Source organism: Trypanosoma brucei, chromosome 10 (assembly GCF_000210295.1).
Source record: "Trypanosoma brucei gambiense DAL972 chromosome 10, complete sequence".
Lineage (NCBI taxonomy): Eukaryota > Euglenozoa > Kinetoplastea > Trypanosomatida > Trypanosomatidae > Trypanosoma > Trypanosoma brucei.
Genome location: NC_026743.1, coordinates 2,171,632 through 2,189,159, shown reverse-complemented (window position 1 = coordinate 2,189,159; position 17,528 = coordinate 2,171,632). Strand labels below are relative to the sequence as shown.

The 17,528-nt window shown below is 47.4% G+C and overlaps 9 protein-coding genes across 9 annotated transcripts; all 9 read right to left on the bottom strand.

Annotated features, from left to right (window-relative positions):
• Positions 1–183: 183 nt before the first annotated feature.
• Positions 184–1,086, bottom strand: TbgDal_X11190 (hypothetical protein, conserved; the record flags this gene model as incomplete). Its single annotated transcript, XM_011779987.1, has 1 exon — positions 184–1,086. The coding sequence occupies one exon, from the start codon at positions 1,084–1,086 to the stop codon at positions 184–186; it is 903 nt and encodes a 300-aa protein (XP_011778289.1).
• Positions 1,087–1,454: 368 nt separating this feature from the next.
• Positions 1,455–3,389, bottom strand: TbgDal_X11180 (hypothetical protein, conserved; the record flags this gene model as incomplete). Its single annotated transcript, XM_011779986.1, has 1 exon — positions 1,455–3,389. One exon carries the CDS (start codon positions 3,387–3,389, stop codon positions 1,455–1,457), a length of 1,935 nt encoding a protein of 644 aa, XP_011778288.1.
• Positions 3,390–3,890: 501 nt separating this feature from the next.
• TbgDal_X11170 (pre-mRNA splicing factor ATP-dependent RNA helicase, putative) lies at positions 3,891–6,155 on the bottom strand (the record flags this gene model as incomplete). Its single annotated transcript, XM_011779985.1, has 1 exon — positions 3,891–6,155. The coding sequence occupies one exon, from the start codon at positions 6,153–6,155 to the stop codon at positions 3,891–3,893; it is 2,265 nt and encodes a 754-aa protein (XP_011778287.1).
• An 855-nt stretch (positions 6,156–7,010) lies between these two features.
• On the bottom strand, positions 7,011–7,724 carry TbgDal_X11160 (hypothetical protein, conserved; the record flags this gene model as incomplete). Its single annotated transcript, XM_011779984.1, has 1 exon — positions 7,011–7,724. The coding sequence occupies one exon, from the start codon at positions 7,722–7,724 to the stop codon at positions 7,011–7,013; it is 714 nt and encodes a 237-aa protein (XP_011778286.1).
• A 26-nt stretch (positions 7,725–7,750) lies between these two features.
• TbgDal_X11150 (hypothetical protein, unlikely) lies at positions 7,751–8,050 on the bottom strand (the record flags this gene model as incomplete). Its single annotated transcript, XM_011779983.1, has 1 exon — positions 7,751–8,050. The coding sequence occupies one exon, from the start codon at positions 8,048–8,050 to the stop codon at positions 7,751–7,753; it is 300 nt and encodes a 99-aa protein (XP_011778285.1).
• Positions 8,051–8,065: 15 nt separating this feature from the next.
• On the bottom strand, positions 8,066–9,022 carry TbgDal_X11140 (hypothetical protein, conserved; the record flags this gene model as incomplete). The annotated part of the gene is made up of 1 exon (XM_011779982.1): positions 8,066–9,022. The coding sequence occupies one exon, from the start codon at positions 9,020–9,022 to the stop codon at positions 8,066–8,068; it is 957 nt and encodes a 318-aa protein (XP_011778284.1).
• Positions 9,023–9,264: 242 nt separating this feature from the next.
• Positions 9,265–11,508, bottom strand: TbgDal_X11130 (hypothetical protein, conserved; the record flags this gene model as incomplete). The annotated part of the gene is made up of 1 exon (XM_011779981.1): positions 9,265–11,508. The coding sequence occupies one exon, from the start codon at positions 11,506–11,508 to the stop codon at positions 9,265–9,267; it is 2,244 nt and encodes a 747-aa protein (XP_011778283.1).
• Positions 11,509–12,961: 1,453 nt separating this feature from the next.
• Positions 12,962–13,687, bottom strand: TbgDal_X11120 (hypothetical protein, conserved; the record flags this gene model as incomplete). The annotated part of the gene is made up of 1 exon (XM_011779980.1): positions 12,962–13,687. The coding sequence occupies one exon, from the start codon at positions 13,685–13,687 to the stop codon at positions 12,962–12,964; it is 726 nt and encodes a 241-aa protein (XP_011778282.1).
• A 1,666-nt stretch (positions 13,688–15,353) lies between these two features.
• TbgDal_X11110 (pteridine transporter, putative) lies at positions 15,354–17,276 on the bottom strand (the record flags this gene model as incomplete). The annotated part of the gene is made up of 1 exon (XM_011779979.1): positions 15,354–17,276. One exon carries the CDS (start codon positions 17,274–17,276, stop codon positions 15,354–15,356), a length of 1,923 nt encoding a protein of 640 aa, XP_011778281.1.
• Positions 17,277–17,528: the final 252 nt, after the last annotated feature.

Genomic DNA, 17,528 nt, shown 5'->3' with positions numbered 1-17,528 from the left:
AGTAACAACGCGGCGAATAACGTACAGACCAACGCTACGATCCGCTCGCTATCCCGCAACCTCTCTTTATGGAATCCCAAAACGTCAGCCCACCAACTACAACAGCACTCGGTTACCAGCCATTGTGTGCCAGTACCCTCTCTTTGTCCGCGGTAGCGCTTCAACACACGTTGGGGACTTCAGCTACAAATCAGGATTCACCTCCGCTGAATCACCCTCTGGAGAGGCAGCTTGACCTGCGTCCTCGGGAGGCCTCTTCTTACCCATTGGTTTGTTCTTTAGCATTTGCTGCAGAGCCAGTTGCTCTTCTTCCGTGAGCTTATTAAGGGAAGGATCAATACCTGCTGCAGTCTCAATGTCCCCCTCGATTAGGCTTTTCTGCATTTTTATAACTTCTTCCCGGGAGTAGATTTCCTGGCGCCTATTCCCTTTACGCTCCATTTCATCCATGAATCGTTCAATATCCATTTCCTTCTGTTCAATCACCTCCACAACGTCCGATGCGACCAGCGTAAGTAACTCCTTGTATCTCTTTGAGGAAAAACCTGTTCGTGAGGTGCAGAAAGCCGATACCCCACAAGTAGCATCGGCGAGAGCAGATGCATCCTTGTACTTCTTCAATATAAGGAGCTTTGAGGAGAACTGGTCCATGTCGTCGTCGTCGACAACAGCCTCACAAGCGTCAGACAGCGTCTTGCACGTGCGTTTGCACTTCGAGTGATGTGACAATTCAGTAAGTGTGATGTGAAAGGGCTCTTTTGCGGCAGCCGGTGACGAAGTGTCTACGGCGACTTGCCGAATCCACTGTCCCGAAGCCGCTAAGGGATTGCATATGTCCTCGATTGCCACAAGCACGTTTTCCTCGTTGACAGGAATCCGAGTGTGTTCGCTTGTAACGAACAGTTCGTACACATAACCGTAAGCGCGCTTTGCCATGAGGCGACACACATCACAGCGTACATCGTCGATAGCATCCTGTGGGAACGGGACATTCATGGGCTTCTCCTTCTTGGCGTCTACTGCGGGGAACATGGGCACTAACGCCACCAGCACCAGAAACACACCTTTGACTGGTGCTTTCCCCATGTTGCACTACAAAATAATAATAATAATAATAATACTTTAACACTTGTCGCACTGCTGTGTCCAACCTCCCCTTGTTTCCCTTTTGTCCTGTAGACTCTCCAGAGGATTGTAATCAACCGCAATGGGAGTGTGCAGCAACGCTGTCCCTGCCGCTTCACGCAACTCACAATCGAAGGACGTTTGATCAGAATAGAAAAAGGTGAAACCGAGGCGATCAGCCAGACCAAAGCAAAAATAATACCCGGCGAGGGCCAACACAAGGTGCAAAAAATGTACTCAAGGAAAATGTGTTAACGAGAAAGAAAGGAGGTAAACCGCACGAATAAAACAGTCGAGCTTTCACATACCAACTGGTCGTGGAAGGTCAACTACGATGACGATGACGGAGTGGCCCCACTGGCTGACGTTTCATCACCTTCCTCAAATTGCTCACGTATACGGCGAATTCCCTCTACGTACTTCTGCTTGTTCTTCAGCATCTCCAGATCGTCACTTTCGTCCAGAAAGTAGTAGTACACAATGGTCCTCAGCCAATCGGGGACGTTATCGCGACGCGAGAGTTTGATAGCCTGTTGGTTGATGTAATGCTCCCAGGGAGCAAAAGTTTGAAGCAAACGTTTCTCCATGTCAGACACCCGCTGCAAAAGCGAAACGTGCGCCACATCGGGGATTTGGTCCTTCACAACCCCATCAAAACGTGTGTAAGAATACGGAAGCTGCACAAAGTTCTCCAATTCCCCTCCTGGGGGAATATCGTCAATAGTCTGGCAGCCGTTAAGGAGTAACTGCAGCTCTCGCCGCGTTTTCTCCACGCGCTCGTCCGACATAACAGCGGAAATATTATAGCCGTCGCGCTCCATCGTCTTTTCATCCTGTCTTTGCATTGCACATGCTTTTAATTCGATAAACTTCGCCAGTATTTTTGCTGCACCTGGAGCCATGTCGGCAGCATGATCACCAAAGCCTGCACATATGAAAGAATTAAACGCGGCACCGTTATCACCAATGAACGGAACGCCGTCCGGTGTAGAAGAACGAATGTACTCTGCAGCATGCATTACCGGATTGCTCGTCACAACGTGTGTGTTACCATCATCCAGCTGTTGTTTCCCACCACACTCACGATAGCGGTGCAAAAGCGGGATATTAATCTGGCACTTCTCCCGTAGATGTGCTTCTATGCGTGAAAGCATTCTCCCAACGCGTGGCAAAGTCCTTACGGTGCAGTCCAGAGACAATAGACCCTGAAGGAAAAGCACTTCCCCACCAGCATCATTACTAGCTGAGGTCCTGTAGCAAACAAGGTGACTTTCTGGAGAAACCATAACCAAACCGGGTGAAGAGAGGTGCAACTTCCCCATAAGCTCCCCAACTCCCTCTCCAGCTCCAGGATGCAGAGCAACGGAGCAGCCAGCCAATCCAACGATGGGGATTTGTGACGACTCCCACGTCAACTCACCCGTTTGTGCACCGGCGGCAAGAACAACGACGTCAAAGACCCGGTTTTTATACTCCACGCGCCCGTCAACGTTACGTGAGAAACGCAGACCAGACACCACTTCCACTCCGAAGGACAGGGTCGTCTTGAAATCCAAAAGTTTCTCGCCAACTGCGAATTCTACACCGTATTTCTCACGACAAACTTTAGCCAGCTCGCGTGTCCATCCCACCAAATCAACCATTAACGGCTGACGATGGGCTGTTGCGGCCTGGTGCAGTATTGCTTCCCGCTTATCGGCGCGAGGCCCCTCCTCCAACGTCTGCACAGTGACGTTCCGACTTAGAACGTACGGTGCAAGGGTTTTGTGTTTGTGGGAAAGTTCATCAATAACACCCACACTTAAGCGTGCCAAATTGTTTGTATACTTCATCACCTCTTCTGCTCTCAGCTTACCCCACTTCCTCGCCCATAGCCAGCGGTGGATGAAGGATGAGAAGAGGAAATTCCACGAGTAGTCAACAGTTACTATGTCTTTCGAGTTCAATTTCAGTTTTGACCATAGCAGCTCGCGACCCATCCGAATGGAATGAATGTAAGGATGAAGCAAACCGACACCAACAAATGGAAGCGCGTATTGCGTTTCACCAAGGCCAATATCCCGGCGTTGCTCGAAAACTGTTACGCGGAATCCCAACTGAGCGAGTTCGTAGGCGATGTGCACACCCGTAATGCCGGCACCAATGACGGCGGCGGTGGGGGTTGAGGTGTCAAAGTTTCGAAGCACCTTATCAGCATCATAAGAATGCGGAGCAGCGGTAGTCGATGCCGTTGGGCGTTGGTCACAGGAAGTAAAAGAACCCATAGCACTACCCTTTACACCAAATGGCTCACACCTGCCCGTTATATTTGAACCAAACTACCTAATGGATGTCCAACTGACCCGTGTTGCAACGGTGTTGATGCAACGGATGCTATGCAAGGAAAGGGAAGGGAAAGGAGGCTTGTAGTCGCAAAAATGGATGCGCGTGTGCAGGCACACATGTGAGGAGACACAAGCTAAGTAGCCCTAAGATACCTGTCCACATGTAGTTAACAAGGGGAAAAAACAGGAGTATTTATGTAGATTACAAATACACAAAAATACTTATTGTACTGCTCGCTCAATTTTTATCCGAATGTAACGTTGCGACCATATCCTCCAATGTTTACCCCATACATTCATGCATGCGCAGGCGCAGTCGTATGCTTATTTAAGCGGGAGGCGATGTAGACGTCACTCCTCTTAAAGTTACGAACATCCCCGCGGTACCCCTTTTCCTGCCGTTGTGATCAAGGTGGAAAATTTTAACTGAATTACTGCTCTTTACAACATCATACGTGAGAACGACGATGTTTCACGAAGCCAGGCCTCCTGCACAACGGAAACGTTTTGCATATATCGTCTTGTTGTACGCACAACGCTGTTGAATAGTACTAATGCTGGCTTTCTTCGCAACGTGAATAGCACCGATGAGGGGTGGATGTGCACCACCTGCTGTCCCACTACGGTTTGAAAGTTGCCAATTTTTGCATTGTAAAAGGCTACATTAAGAAAATAACCGCAACAAAGCGCGCGACGAAGAAGCTCAAAATCACGAAACTTTAGTCCACTAGACCTTCCATTCGCACCAGGCTCCCACTGGTGGTCATAACCGTTCGTCACGGTGTTGTCGTCATTACTCCCACTAACGACGGCACAACTCTCGTCCGTCGCCTTATGGGACAGCGCTTGCCGAACTGACTTGGGCACTAAAGTAGCTAACAATTCCTCGTCATCACCCTCAGCAAGTATAGCCATAAGCTGCGTAATAACATCTTGAACTTTTAGCATTTGGCGATAGCTGATGGCGTTTGTCTCGCACCATAACTTTCGCTGATCCTTTGGTGAATGTTTAAACGCCTGGTAGATGCTAACCAGAGTTGCGTGATCTCCTGCGGACTTCGCAAAGGCCCCTTTGCACCTGTCAGCCCTTTCTTTTATGTCACGGGATGTAACAAACAAGTTTTCGGTGCTTGTCATCGCAATAGCAATAACTGCTTCACGCTCGACACCTAAAGCCTTTCCTGCCAATAGCACCATAGCTGCTGCTGGCTCAATGGGGAAGTCGGTCAGCCGCTTTCCCAGCGGCGTAACGCACCCTTCGCTATCCAGAGCGTTCAGCAGCATCAGTGTTTCCTCCGCCTTTGTTAACGCGTGCGGGTTCGGTGCATCCATGAACTCAAAGTCAGCAATACGATCAATGTTGAGGCTCTTCATCTGCAGCACTACGCTAATTAGCGAGCACCGCTGTATTTCCGGCACCGTGTTCTCGTGCAGCGATTCAAAGGCCTGAGCGGTGTACAGACGAAAACACTTCCCTGCCGCCACGCGCCCTGCCCGTCCTGCACGTTGTGTCGCCTGAGCCCTGCTAACATCAACTTCTGCCAACACTTCCATTCCTGTCTTTGAATTGTAGTGCTTTGCTTTCACCACGCCGCTGTCCACCACGTACTTTATGCCTTCCACGGTAATAGAAGTTTCAGCAATGTTTGTCGCAATAATTATCTTACGCTTCCCTGGTGGAGCAGGGTCAAACACAACCAATTGCTGCTCGTACGGCATCGCAGAGTAAAGCGGAAGAACAACAAAATCTCCTATGTCATTTGGGAGCAACTTCATGCGCTGCTCGAGCATCCGTTTAGCATCTTCAATTTCCTCCCTCCCTGTAAGGAAACACAAAACATCACCTGGTTCCTCCCGTTGGTGAATCTGTAGAAGGGCACTCACAGCTGCCTCCACATAATCGGCCTGCGGCTCAACTGTGTGATAAATAGTTACCGGAAAAGTCCTGCCGTGAATCACGCCAACCGGCGCATCCCACCAAAATTTTGAGAAGTGCTCCTCGTTGAGCGTTGCGGACATTATGACAATGGATAGTGTGTTCTTCCTGCGTCTGGCAATGTCTTTAAGAAGACCGAAAAGTACATCACCGTGCAGCGTTCGTTCGTGTGCCTCATCAAGAATCAAACAGCGATAATGCGTCAAATCAGGATCCGTCTGGATCTCTCGCAAAAGAATACCGTCCGTCATGAACTTTATCTTCGTATTTTTTGTGCATGTGTCATCAAATCGTACGGCATAAGCCACCTCACCGCCGACTTTACCACCCCTTTGCTGTGCGACGTGCCGCGCGATACTCACAGCAGCCACACGACGTGGTTGCGTGCATCCAACAATGCCTCCGTCCCCCTTTGAGACGATATCATCCCACACATATTGCGGAATTTGTGTTGTCTTTCCTGAACCCGTCTCACCTACAATAACAACGGCATTATGGCGGCGAATCATGCGGACAATTGCGGCGCGAGCCTCCGTCACGGGTAAATGCACCTGAGGCCGCCGTTCATTCAACATATACCTGAACGGTGGCAGAACTCGTATTAATGCAACAACGTTGACGAATGAAAAAAGTATTAATGAGGGGGAGGTGTACCTGAGAGCAGGGAAAAATAAAAGAAAGAAAGGCGAAGGAAAACTGTTAGAAAAAGCACTCGCACGCATACATGCACCAGAATTCAGCAATCCACACAGAGCCCCGTCCGATAACATACATAAAAAAATAGTGAAACTCCTGATAAAGGCAGATCATGAATATCCACCCTTTGCAAGGTGCACATTATGTGACAAGACACAAAGCGGTAAAAACCGGAAGTATCGGGACAAAGAACATGTCGTAACACACCAGGCCACCACCACAGCGGACACACTGTAACCATAATAAATGCAGACGCGCAGGGGGCGCACCAAAACAAACCAATAAAAAGCAGATAAACCCCGCAAAGTAGCTCTGCCGGCTGATTTTAACCACGCTAGCCTGCCGGTTGTGACTTCGGCCCAGAGAATAGATAGAATCATCAAATGGCATTAATACAAAATGTCCTATTATCAACTTTCGTGCAGTTCCCATGAAGTTAGAAAACGCTCATCGTTGTGTACCGGAAAGGGCGACACTCTCCCGTTCTGATAACAAAAAACAAGGCAACCACGAAAGTGAAGCATCAGCATCTGTACAGTAAGTGTATATGTCTTGTTTCTTCCGAATTTCCACCTTTATCCTATTCCCCTCGCCGTGATATGGCTTCCCCAACCCAGAAGATAATATCGACACGCACACGTCAACGGTGACAGTAACGTTACTCAACTCTTCATTCCAGTCTCCGCGAGACCAACACTCCACCGAACGCAAACGAATAAAAATAATTGGTAACAGTCGACAGGCGCGAAACAACACGAACGATAACAGTAACGTACTGTGACGATCACCCCCATAATGGCACGTAATTCTTGTAACTCGGTGTGACGGTGGGGAAAAAGAAGCATCACGAAAACCGCAACTGCTCTCCAAAAATTAGGGTACTCCAGATGGTATCAGGCTCTCCCCTGCTTTCCTTCACACTAGTATAATTAGCTGCAATAGCCGGCAATGTCCCCACCAAACAGAATCTCTTTGGGAACATTTCCAAAGAAATGCTGAAACTGATAGGCAGCGTATATGTAATAGGGAATGTCGATTGGTTGAAGTCGCAACCACTCAGCCCTGGCAGCATCACCCATCGGTGTTTTCGCCCTCAGTGCAGTCGACAAGAACTGATGACCGGGGTATGTTGCATCTGCCCACTGCTCCGCCAGAGCGAGTGAAAGTGTAACTGGTATTGTCCGTCCGCGGAAAGGCCGTGGAATGCGATCGTGAAACATGCGCCACATAACGTACAGCGGTGGCATTATCACACACGTAGGTGTTAGGTACATTTGGTACTTCATAAATCGATAGGCAGTCCAAAATTGAAGCTCCTCTTTTGTACTGGGGAGCTCATCCTCAACACAAATCCGCCGACAGTTGTCCATAAGAATTTTGATGTTGCGTGTTCGTTCACGCGTATGTCTTTCACTAGGAATAGGATATAGCGGCACACGGTAGTTTAAGCCGCCCGTGCCTTCCCAACTACGAGCTACCGGATCATAGTTGCCACGGTCAGTCTCCTCCAATGCCGCTGCTGTAAAGGAAGTTTGTGTGTTTCCGAAAACAACTTGCGTGAAATCCGCAATGAACCCCGTCAGTGCACTCGCTAGATCAAAAAGTGAGGGAATATTTTCGATGCCTGTACTGTACCGGGACATGTTGATTAACGCTCCGCTAACCGGCCTCACAACCACTCCCCACCACTTCCTTTACCCGAAGAACTGCACCCTGGAAGTGTATGCGCAGGAAAAGGAGCGAGAGGGAAAGGAAAAATAACGAGAAATAAAGGACAGAAGACATTTTTTTTTCCAGATAATTGTCTTGTGTGCGTGACAGAAGCACAGTGCCGACTACCAGTATGAAGTGTTTTGCGCAAAGCACACATAAAAAGGAAAAATAATGCACTAGCTAACGTGCCAGGTGCCCCATAAGTTGGCCAGAGGAAACGCCGACTGACTTGGTGAATACGCAAACCCGTGATCATACGCCATGCGCCACGCTAAGTTTGATGGGGAGTCCACGAATCAAACTCTGGCCTCGCGGGTAACTTTGATAGCTCCAACAGTTTGTTGTTGTCCTTCATAGGATGCAAAAGGAGAGGCCGATTGCGATGTATGCGGAGGCAGTCCACACGTTTGGGCTTCTCTAGCACGTGTGGAGCAGTATTCCCAAATCGTCGCCTCAGCTCCTCGGTATTCTTCAACCGAACACAATCCTCGTTTTCATGCAACGATGGAGGCGCAGCACGCAAAGTATCGTGGGGACGACTAAAGGCATACGCCCTGTCCATTCGATTGGCAGCTGCTTCCGTCACCTGTATCATTTCATCCCTTTTCTCAACACAACGCATCTCCTCACAAATTTGAGCTGCCCGAAGCAGAACCCTCACGGCATCGGGATGGGAATGAGAGCATGCTTGAGCAAACCGCGAGCAACCCTCAACGTACTGCAGAAAAGTATCTTGGTCTGGTTCTGGAAGCGAGTTAAAGTCCCCAATTTGGCCAGACGCCTTCATTTCACTAAAGCACTCCAAAGCCTGGAGTAGCAATTTGGCTTTGTCATAACCGCGGTTAGCATCTTTCACTTCCCAACGGGAGCGCATAAGACCCACAATTGCTTTAAGTCTGTCCCCGGGGGGTAAATCGCTAAGTCTATTCGTTGACATCAAATAAACGTCCCTGCTGGAGTCCTGAGCGTATTCGGCGAAGCACTCCGTTGCCTCCCGTTCGTGACCCACCTCGTGAACTAATTCATAATTATTTCCACCCGTCAACCACCAGTTTCGTGCGAAGCGGAGGCGATCTTTAACTAAACTTTTGTGTCGGGCAGTGGGGTATTGATGCAGATTGCGCAGTTCGGCACGCTGCTCGGTCAGAGCAGCACATGGTTTGAGGGGATTCAAGTTCGTGCGTCGCACCGAAGAGGACAACCTGTCGAACCTGAGGCGTTGCCACATGCCAACTGTTGCCTATTTTATTCATACTTTCCATTTAGGACAAAAAATTTCAGGCGGGAGAAACAGCGTGCTATAAGAAAAGAATCTGTGCCGAGGGCTGCCGCCGCAACAGTAGCGACCTTGAAAATTTTAACAAGTTGGGGCTTTGGGAGCGCCCAACAATGTGGTCAAAGAGTCAAACTGTACAGCAGCAACAAAGCCCCCAGGTGTGGGTAAATCGTCGCCAAACTGCAGCTGATTCATCATTCCAATCTGCCTTTCCTCGCAGCACGGGTAAGTGCTCCGCTGTCCCTCGGCTTCCTTTGCATCGTCTTTTTCTTCTTGGTATAAGAAGGGGTGTTTTGTTTGGCCTCCCTAACAGCTTTAACTCGTGCGTCGTGCTGCTTAGTTCGATCCATATGAAACCGCTTCTCGTCGTAAAGTGTCCGTGGACGATGTGTGGCAGTATTGGAAGGCATAGCTGCAAAGCCATCACTACTTGTTGGGGCCGCAAATGCATCCTCGGTGGCCACGCCTTCATTTCCATGAGTCACCTCATAGTTTTCATTTCTTTCCTCGCCTGACGACAGCGACTCTACGTCATCTGTGTTGAACTGCTTCCCGAGTCCACGAACCTCCGTGCCATCCTGTGTATCGTCATACTCATCTTCGTACATCATCTCTGTCAACATGCGAATCTTCTCCTTGAGCACTTCATCGACCTCAAACGTTCCACCCACATTGTGGTGCCCATGGTCCCCTGAATGCAGCGTAGAGTATTGAAATTCTTCGGAGAAGTCGTTGCAGCTGATTTGCTCAGCGGAACCATTGATAGCTTCATACAAGTCGCATCCAATTAATAAGTTTATGTCAACACCTTCAAGTTCATTATCATAGTCTTCAGAAGTAATGACGTGCTGCTGTGCCGGAGGCACCTCAGTTCCACGCATTGTATCATCATCTTCGTCGCGTAATATCTCCGCAATTAAGGAGGGTTCCGGCTCCATCAACTGCTCAAAAATGTGAGGCACAATATTGTCCATTGAAGCATCAAGTATAAAGTGTTCAACATCATTATTGTAGTAACTTAAAGCCGCCTCAATACCCTTAACGTTGAAGTGTGGCATAACATCCAGGACAATATTTACTAGCGGGTTGCTTGACGTACCGTGCCGATGTGGAGGAATGGGTGGGTTGACAATATCACCACAGTCGCCGGGCGGGCTGGCACAGCTCCCTTTGCTTTTATCAACAATACCCGCAATTGCTTGTGTTATGGTGCGCTCGGATGCTCCCCATTCTTCAGCCTCCGTAGCAGTAACCAAATGTTTCTCCAAAAGCGAATCAATGTGAAACGACTGGTGGACTAACTCCAATAAAAGTATTTCAAAGAACCGAGGGCGACACCCCGCGAACCCATCGGCAAAGTCTTTACTATCCTGAACGGACTCATTCAACAAACCAAACAACTTCCCCAACCGAAAGTCTCTGTCCTCATGGCGGGGTAAAACCAGCTCATGCAGCACCGAAGTTAACGGCCACGTGGGGTTTGAAAGCAGGAGCGCGGGTGCACCCGAAACTTTTTTTGTAATGTAACCGGTGATAGACTCATATGTGGACTCCACAACGTGATCCACGCAATAAGATCGTCCCTCGCCACATGCCAGCCGGTATGTACGGAAGAGAACAAGTATAGATGCAGTATTTACGGCAGCATTTACGATTACAGAGTTAGCCTTTGAAAGTTGTCCACGGTGATTCACCAATGCGTCACATGTGAGGACAAAATGCTGAAGTGCTGGTGAGATGAGATCCACAACAACGCGAAGGCAGCTGAGCGCACGAGACAGTGGCACATATTCCGCAAGAAACGGTGCACAGTGCATAAGAGACCAGAGTTGCTTCATGTGGCGGTAAGCGTTCTCGAAAAAAGGGACAACATCACCAGCAAGCCTTTGGTGCCTTCCCCTTGACAGGTCCCTACAGCACTGTGCGGCCAAAGAAGATGTGGCATCACACCATGAGTTTATGATAGATGGCATTGCACAGAGGTACGCGGGGTTGAGGAGGATAAGTCCAGTGACTGCTGCAGATGCTATCGTCCCCGAGTGACGTAATAGCATCACAGAGACGGACACCAGTAAAGACGGGGCAATGATTTCGGTCAAACGATTCGCCAGACTGGAGATACTTGCGCCAGCCGCAAGCACGGTGGATGTGGTGCTGGCAACTCGAACAAATATTGTAACAACGCTATTCTCATCAGTGGGTTGAAGCTTTCTGGAGAAGGCAGAGCTATGGGCAGTGTTAACCGCATCGACTAACTGTTTCAGGACAATCGCCACATTTTTGTGATTGGCAACCACCGTCCAAAACGTACGTTCGTCGCATTGAGCGTAGAGACCAACCTCTTGCCACGTCTTTTCACCAAAATCAGTGCTTTGGAATAAGGACTGACAGATGGCACCATCCGTGTCAGGGAAGGCATCGCTAAGTGTTTTTGCCATCTACTACAATTTTATGGCAGATAAGAATACACCCGGCAACCGCGGAGTAGCAAAGTTGATGAAGGAAACTGAGTCAGTGGTGAGTAGGTCGGCCACAGCACCAATAATGTCACGCCCACAACAACAAAAATAGGGCTGCACAGTCGATGCCCTGCGTCAGAAAGTAACATCGTAAACACTACACATTAGTCGTCACGCGCAAAAGTAGGAAGGCGAGGTTAAAGTGATGGTGTTATGCCTCACGTGTTCTTTTCATTAAGAAAACACTAAGTTTCACAACTCAAGCCAAATACGCCCGTTGAAACGATTGCCCGAATCTCGTTTGATGGATATTCTGCTTCATAGGCCGTACTTGTAGCGCAATGAGGAGTAGAGAAGGAAGAGACGCATCATGTCACTGAAGGCAACACCCAACCCGCCTCGAAAAGCGGCACCGTATCCCATAGTCAATCATACTATACACACCCAATACGTTTGCACCGCAGCACTCACTCACTCGAGCGAAACAACAACAACAACAAAAGAAGAGCCCCGCAAGACTTTCATCGGAAGGAAGACAAATAACTGACGCCACCAATCGAACCACCTCCGGGTAACAAATGGCTATCTCAGTTCTCGCAAAATAATCTTTGGTGACTTGTGAGGCACTGCAGTCTGGCGAACAGCAACGGTGTTTAACTAAAGGTAGATAAACTACTTAAACCCGCACCCTCCGAGTGACTCTCAAATGCACCATTTAACACCGCTTCACAATCTGAATTACTAGTTAAAAGGAAACACTGAAAGTCATCGTGGCACACCGTAGGTGAGTTGTTTATGCCTCAAAATTATTTGGGGCATTACATCCCTGTGAAAACGAACGCACAATTTTCGCGCACCACTTGAAACATGTAGGTCTGAGGAAACCACTTCGCTTCGTCGTTCTACGTTATCACCAACTGGAACCACCCACAGAGGGGCAGTACAAGGTAACCAACATCATTTTGTGCTGCTGCTGTCGTAATTCTCGTTAATGTTATAGCGTGTGTATGGAGGAGGAGAAATATAGGCACATCACCTCCCTCTGCAGAATCGGCGGTAGAAGAACAAGCAATATTTCATCTTCCCGAAATAACATTTTTGATATATCTTCGTCCCCACTCCAAAGGATATTCATTCACATCAAAGCTAAAAAAAAATGCAACAACAAAATGTCGCGCCACAGCAAAGGTTCAAATCGAAACCCCCACATAAGTAGGTACAAAAGAGACCATGCATTCAACACAAGTTGGCAAAACAACAGGAATCAAAAATCCATCGCGCGGCAAAGGAGAGCCGATCACTGCTACTTTTGGCATATGCTGAGTCGATTACTGCGGGCGTGTGAAAACGAGTTAAAGACTCCTTTGTCTCCTAGTCCTTCCCAAGGTTCAAATATTTCACACCAAAAGGAACGCGGCGTTTCTTATTCGTTTCACTCTTTTGATTTAACGTACTCAACAAAATCATCCATTGCACTGGGCCATGCATCACTAACATCATACTTGCTGTAGTCTGTCACAAAGGTGAACTCCAGCAACTGCTCCCACAAATCTCGACTAATGATCCCATGAGGGAAAAGCTTTTTACTCGTACAGAATGTTATCCAGTCATCCAATCGTTTAAACTCCCTGTAGTGTGGAAAAAGCATCCGCCATAATTCCACAGCGGTTTCGATGGACATTCCCACTTGACCCATATTCCTCTCCATCGTTAAAGGAGACTGAACCCACTTGTAAATGAAGCGGTAAAAATGTCTAAACTTTGTCACATCACCGCGCAACGCACCATCCAGAGTTTCAACATGGTTCCGCAACGCCAAGAGAATTGGCTCAAATTCCTTCTTGGGTGATTTAACCGGTGACGCCGAGCATGTGGAGGAAGTCGCGGTGGCGGAAAGCTTCACGCCACTACAAATGGCATTCATCCCATTCACAAATTCACTTTTTCGAATGCACAGTGGCGCCTCGCACGACCAGCTCCACGCCAAGCGGTACATTGACATGTCATCTAGTGAAAAACCTAACATCTTTGCCAATGTTTCCAGTTGTGGCAGAGCTAAAACACATTCCTTTTGTAATGTGTTCTCCTCAGTTTTCCCAGCGATGTATGTGAAGAGTTCATCCAACAGTGCAGTCTTGCAGGAAACCCTCCAGCTCATGTACTCCCCTAACTCTATTTCTCTATCTCTCTTCCTCTCTTTTATTCTCTTCCTTTAACGCTACGCCGCAGAATGCCCACCTGCTCAACGAGAAAAAAAAAGAGAGAGAGAGAGAGAGAGAGAAACAAGACGAATATAAAAACGCACGCCCACGCTTACGGTTTCCCTGCTTTCATATTGTAATATTTTTTCATCGGACCTTGTATCATCCACACCGTCTTCCTCTCCCTTAGTGGTACCATTCACCTTTTAGTCAACCACTAACAAATGGTGCAAAATCACTGTGACAAGTTACTCGGTTCTCTCGTATGTTTTTGGTATACACCGAATTGTTACCCCCTCCCCCCACAAAAAAAAAAAAAACATTTTTGTTGAGAAAGGCACAGCTGATGATGAAGCGAAAGAAGGAGATAAACGAAAGCATGGAGGAAACAAACATATGTGATTTTCTCATCCGTGAGGCCAGGGGGTTGGCGTCAGCAATTCGTAACTCTTTGAAACAAAGCCTTGCATCGTCATATTACCTTTCTTTTTTTTTTCTTGTTTGTTTGTAGTGTAGGCAAGTAAGAGGTCAAGAAAACTAAACCAAAAAAAAATTTTAAAAGGAGCGAAATTCACGGTTAAGTCAGTGATGGGAGCGCTTCAAAAAGGTTATACATACTAAGTTCAGGTGTAGGAACAGCTTATATGCATATATACCGTTGCGCAAATGACAGCGACGCTAGCATTTAAAAACAAACAAACAAACAAAAAAGAAGCATAACTTCCGAAAATACCGATAAAAAGAAGACGAGTTGTTCTAAAAACAAAACAGAAAAAAATAAGTTTTGAGTGACAACAATGGATGAAACTTTCATCATCTAAATATAAACAAACGCGCGTGTCGGAATTTTTAAATATCCGCACGTGCTCCCCTGAACCGAAGTGAAACAACAACAAAAAAAGAAAAAATATATCGATCGCATACTGCACTGCCAGCCGTTAATCAGCAGTGAAAACAAGAGAAACAAAAATAAAAAAAGATGAAAAGTAGTTAAGAAAAAAAGGAAAGGGAAAAAGAAAAAAGGGAACAGATTAAGAACGGCAATAACATACGAGGATTTTTTACAACACCGGTTGCTGAAAAAAAAAAGGGGGGGAAAGGGGGATCTGGTCACCCCTGATTTAACAAATTGCTAAAGAACTCAAAGAAGTACAACAATCGTCTACGGACAAGGTAGACATATAAGCGAACAGGAAAGGAAACGGAAAAAAAAAGAAGAGGAAACAACAATTAAAAAAGGGAAGGGATTACAGTAGTAAAACGTAAGTTTGGAATTATCCGTAAGTTCTTTGACTTAATTTAGCTGTTTGTAGATGTGTTTTTGCTCGCAACAACTTCTACGGACAGCCTCCGTAATCTTTTTAAAAATGGGAAAACAAACAACAAGGTAAGAGAATTTTCGTCGTGGCGGGTAACGGGTGTTCACGACGCAACGCAAGAAAAAGCGCGTTCGCTTTAGTCCCGGAAGAATGTGCCGCACCTGAGGAAAAGAACGAAAATAATTAATAAGGGAAAATGCAGTTGCAATCTCTCCGAGAGGAGGGAAGAAAAAAACGTGTTTACACCGAGCTCCTCCTCGCCTTGAAAAGCTTGTAAACGAAGCGTCACTGCGCCCTAATGATATTAAGTACTACCGCTCTCCTGCACTTCAGCAACTTCTTTCTGAATCTCTGACTTTTTCTTGGTTGTTGCATTGTCTACGTCAAGATCGTCGCACATGCGCGCACGTGGAAGGAGAGTGAAAACCATTGGTATCTGAAGCAGCGGTGCCAAGAAACCTGCAATCACGACGAGCCACTTCAGATTTTCAAAGTTGCAAGGCAATTTTGATGACACGGGCAAGGCATACTCCATGACAACTGACCCAACGACACTTCCCATGGAAGCACCCAAGTTGCTGGAGGCGGCAAGAATGGAATATACTGTGCTTTCACTTCCCCTAGGACACAACCGCGAAAGTAGGACAATTTGAGGCATCCAATTCAACATGGAAATCACGGGAGATATAATGGCATCACCCATGATGTACAGCGCGTGATCACTAACGTGCGGCCGGTTCCACCTCATAACAAGTACAAGATCGAAGATACTTGAAAAAATGCCGAGGGAAAGTGTCGACAAATAGGTCATTCGGTACGTGCGTTTCGAAAAAATGTAGTTGAACAGCATGATGCCAACTATCGACGCGGCGCAGCTGATAATGCCTCCAACAGTCTGATAGAAGGCAAAGCTGAAGTGCGGGCCATCTGCGAGACAATCGGCTTCAGCGATAAAGAAGTTTGAAAGTGCACCGGGGAAGCTTACTGATGTGGCCCTCTGCAAGTAACCGAAGAGGTTAGCCTTCGCAATGATCAACGGAAAAGCGTAGAAATTGAAACTGCAGTGCAACAAGGAAACCACAATAGCTACCACAGTTAGGTAGGTCGTTGAACCTAAAACGGAAGTTACAGCCACAACCAGTACAAACAAACCAATGAGAATGCTGTAAACTGTGGCGCGACCGTTACGTTCGACGACTTCCTTGTTGTACTCAAACACACCACAACAGCAAGAACCTGGCTCCTGAAAGTGAAATGAGCTTAAGTCTCCGTCACCCGTGGGTGCCCCACCCTCATACGGAACGAGCCCCGCTGCATCAGGCCCCTCTGTGGATAATGGGTTAGACTCGCTGTTTATGGCCCTATCTGGCTGTGTTAGAGAATCAGAAAATGGGTCGCACTTCTTCTCCCTCTCCTCACGTTTCTTTTTGTAAAGAAGTAGGGCGTCACCGTAGCGCTCCTCGCGGTTTGGAAGTTCACCAAACCAGTTGAAAATGAAGAAAGGCAATACCAATATCTGCACAACACTCGCAATGAACGAAGCCACTTGAGGGATCTTTGCGTCGCCCAAAGGACCAACGACAGAAGATGAAACGAAAGACCCAGCGATGATGAACCACCAAATCCAACTTACAAGGGCTGGACCTGGAGCTGGGACCCGGCGCATCATGCGACTGTAATGACCCTCAGCAAGGATGTCCACATTGGCTTTAGTGAAACAGCAAAGGAAAACTAGTGCAGCACCTATGGCTGCACTTGATTCTTTGCCTGGTAACAAGCCAAAGCCAAGGGATAGCAATGGGCCTATGAGGCATGAAATGAACATATACCACCGCTTACTGTAACCAAATAAGGGGAAGATATCACTAACCACTGCGGTCAAGGGCTTAACGGACCATCCCATGTTCGCGACGTTGCTTAAACGTTGGTAAACGGAAACATCCACTCCAAAACGCTGGGTAAACATGGCCAGAAGAGAGTCTCGAACCAAGTAGTCAGACAAGCCTTTGCATAGGAAATACGACAAACTGATGGACATCACAGCTTTAGGACCATAACCTTCTGCAGCTGTACCAAACATTGGGAGACGGCGAAGGCATGGTACCTTGTTAAAAAGAGCACGGGCATCAGGATGAACATATGTCGCCTCCCCCGATTCCTCGGATTGCAGCGTTGGCAAAGGCTCGTTTACCTCGTTGGGTAGTGACCGCGTAGGGGCGAAACTCATGGTTCACTCTTCTTTTTTTTTTTCTCTCTGCTTGCTTGTTTTCGAATGTTGTTGCTGGAAAAAACTTTAAACTATTACCACAGCAACAATAAAGAGGTTGTTATTATGAAAATAAAATGCGGAAAAAACGTTTAAGAGTAAAGAAACTTTGACTCACAGAATTCACCCTGAAATAATGATAAGAGTGGCATATCAGTCGTTAACGCGAAGGTAAAAGGAGGGAAGATGTCTTGAACAAAAAAAAGGGTTCTC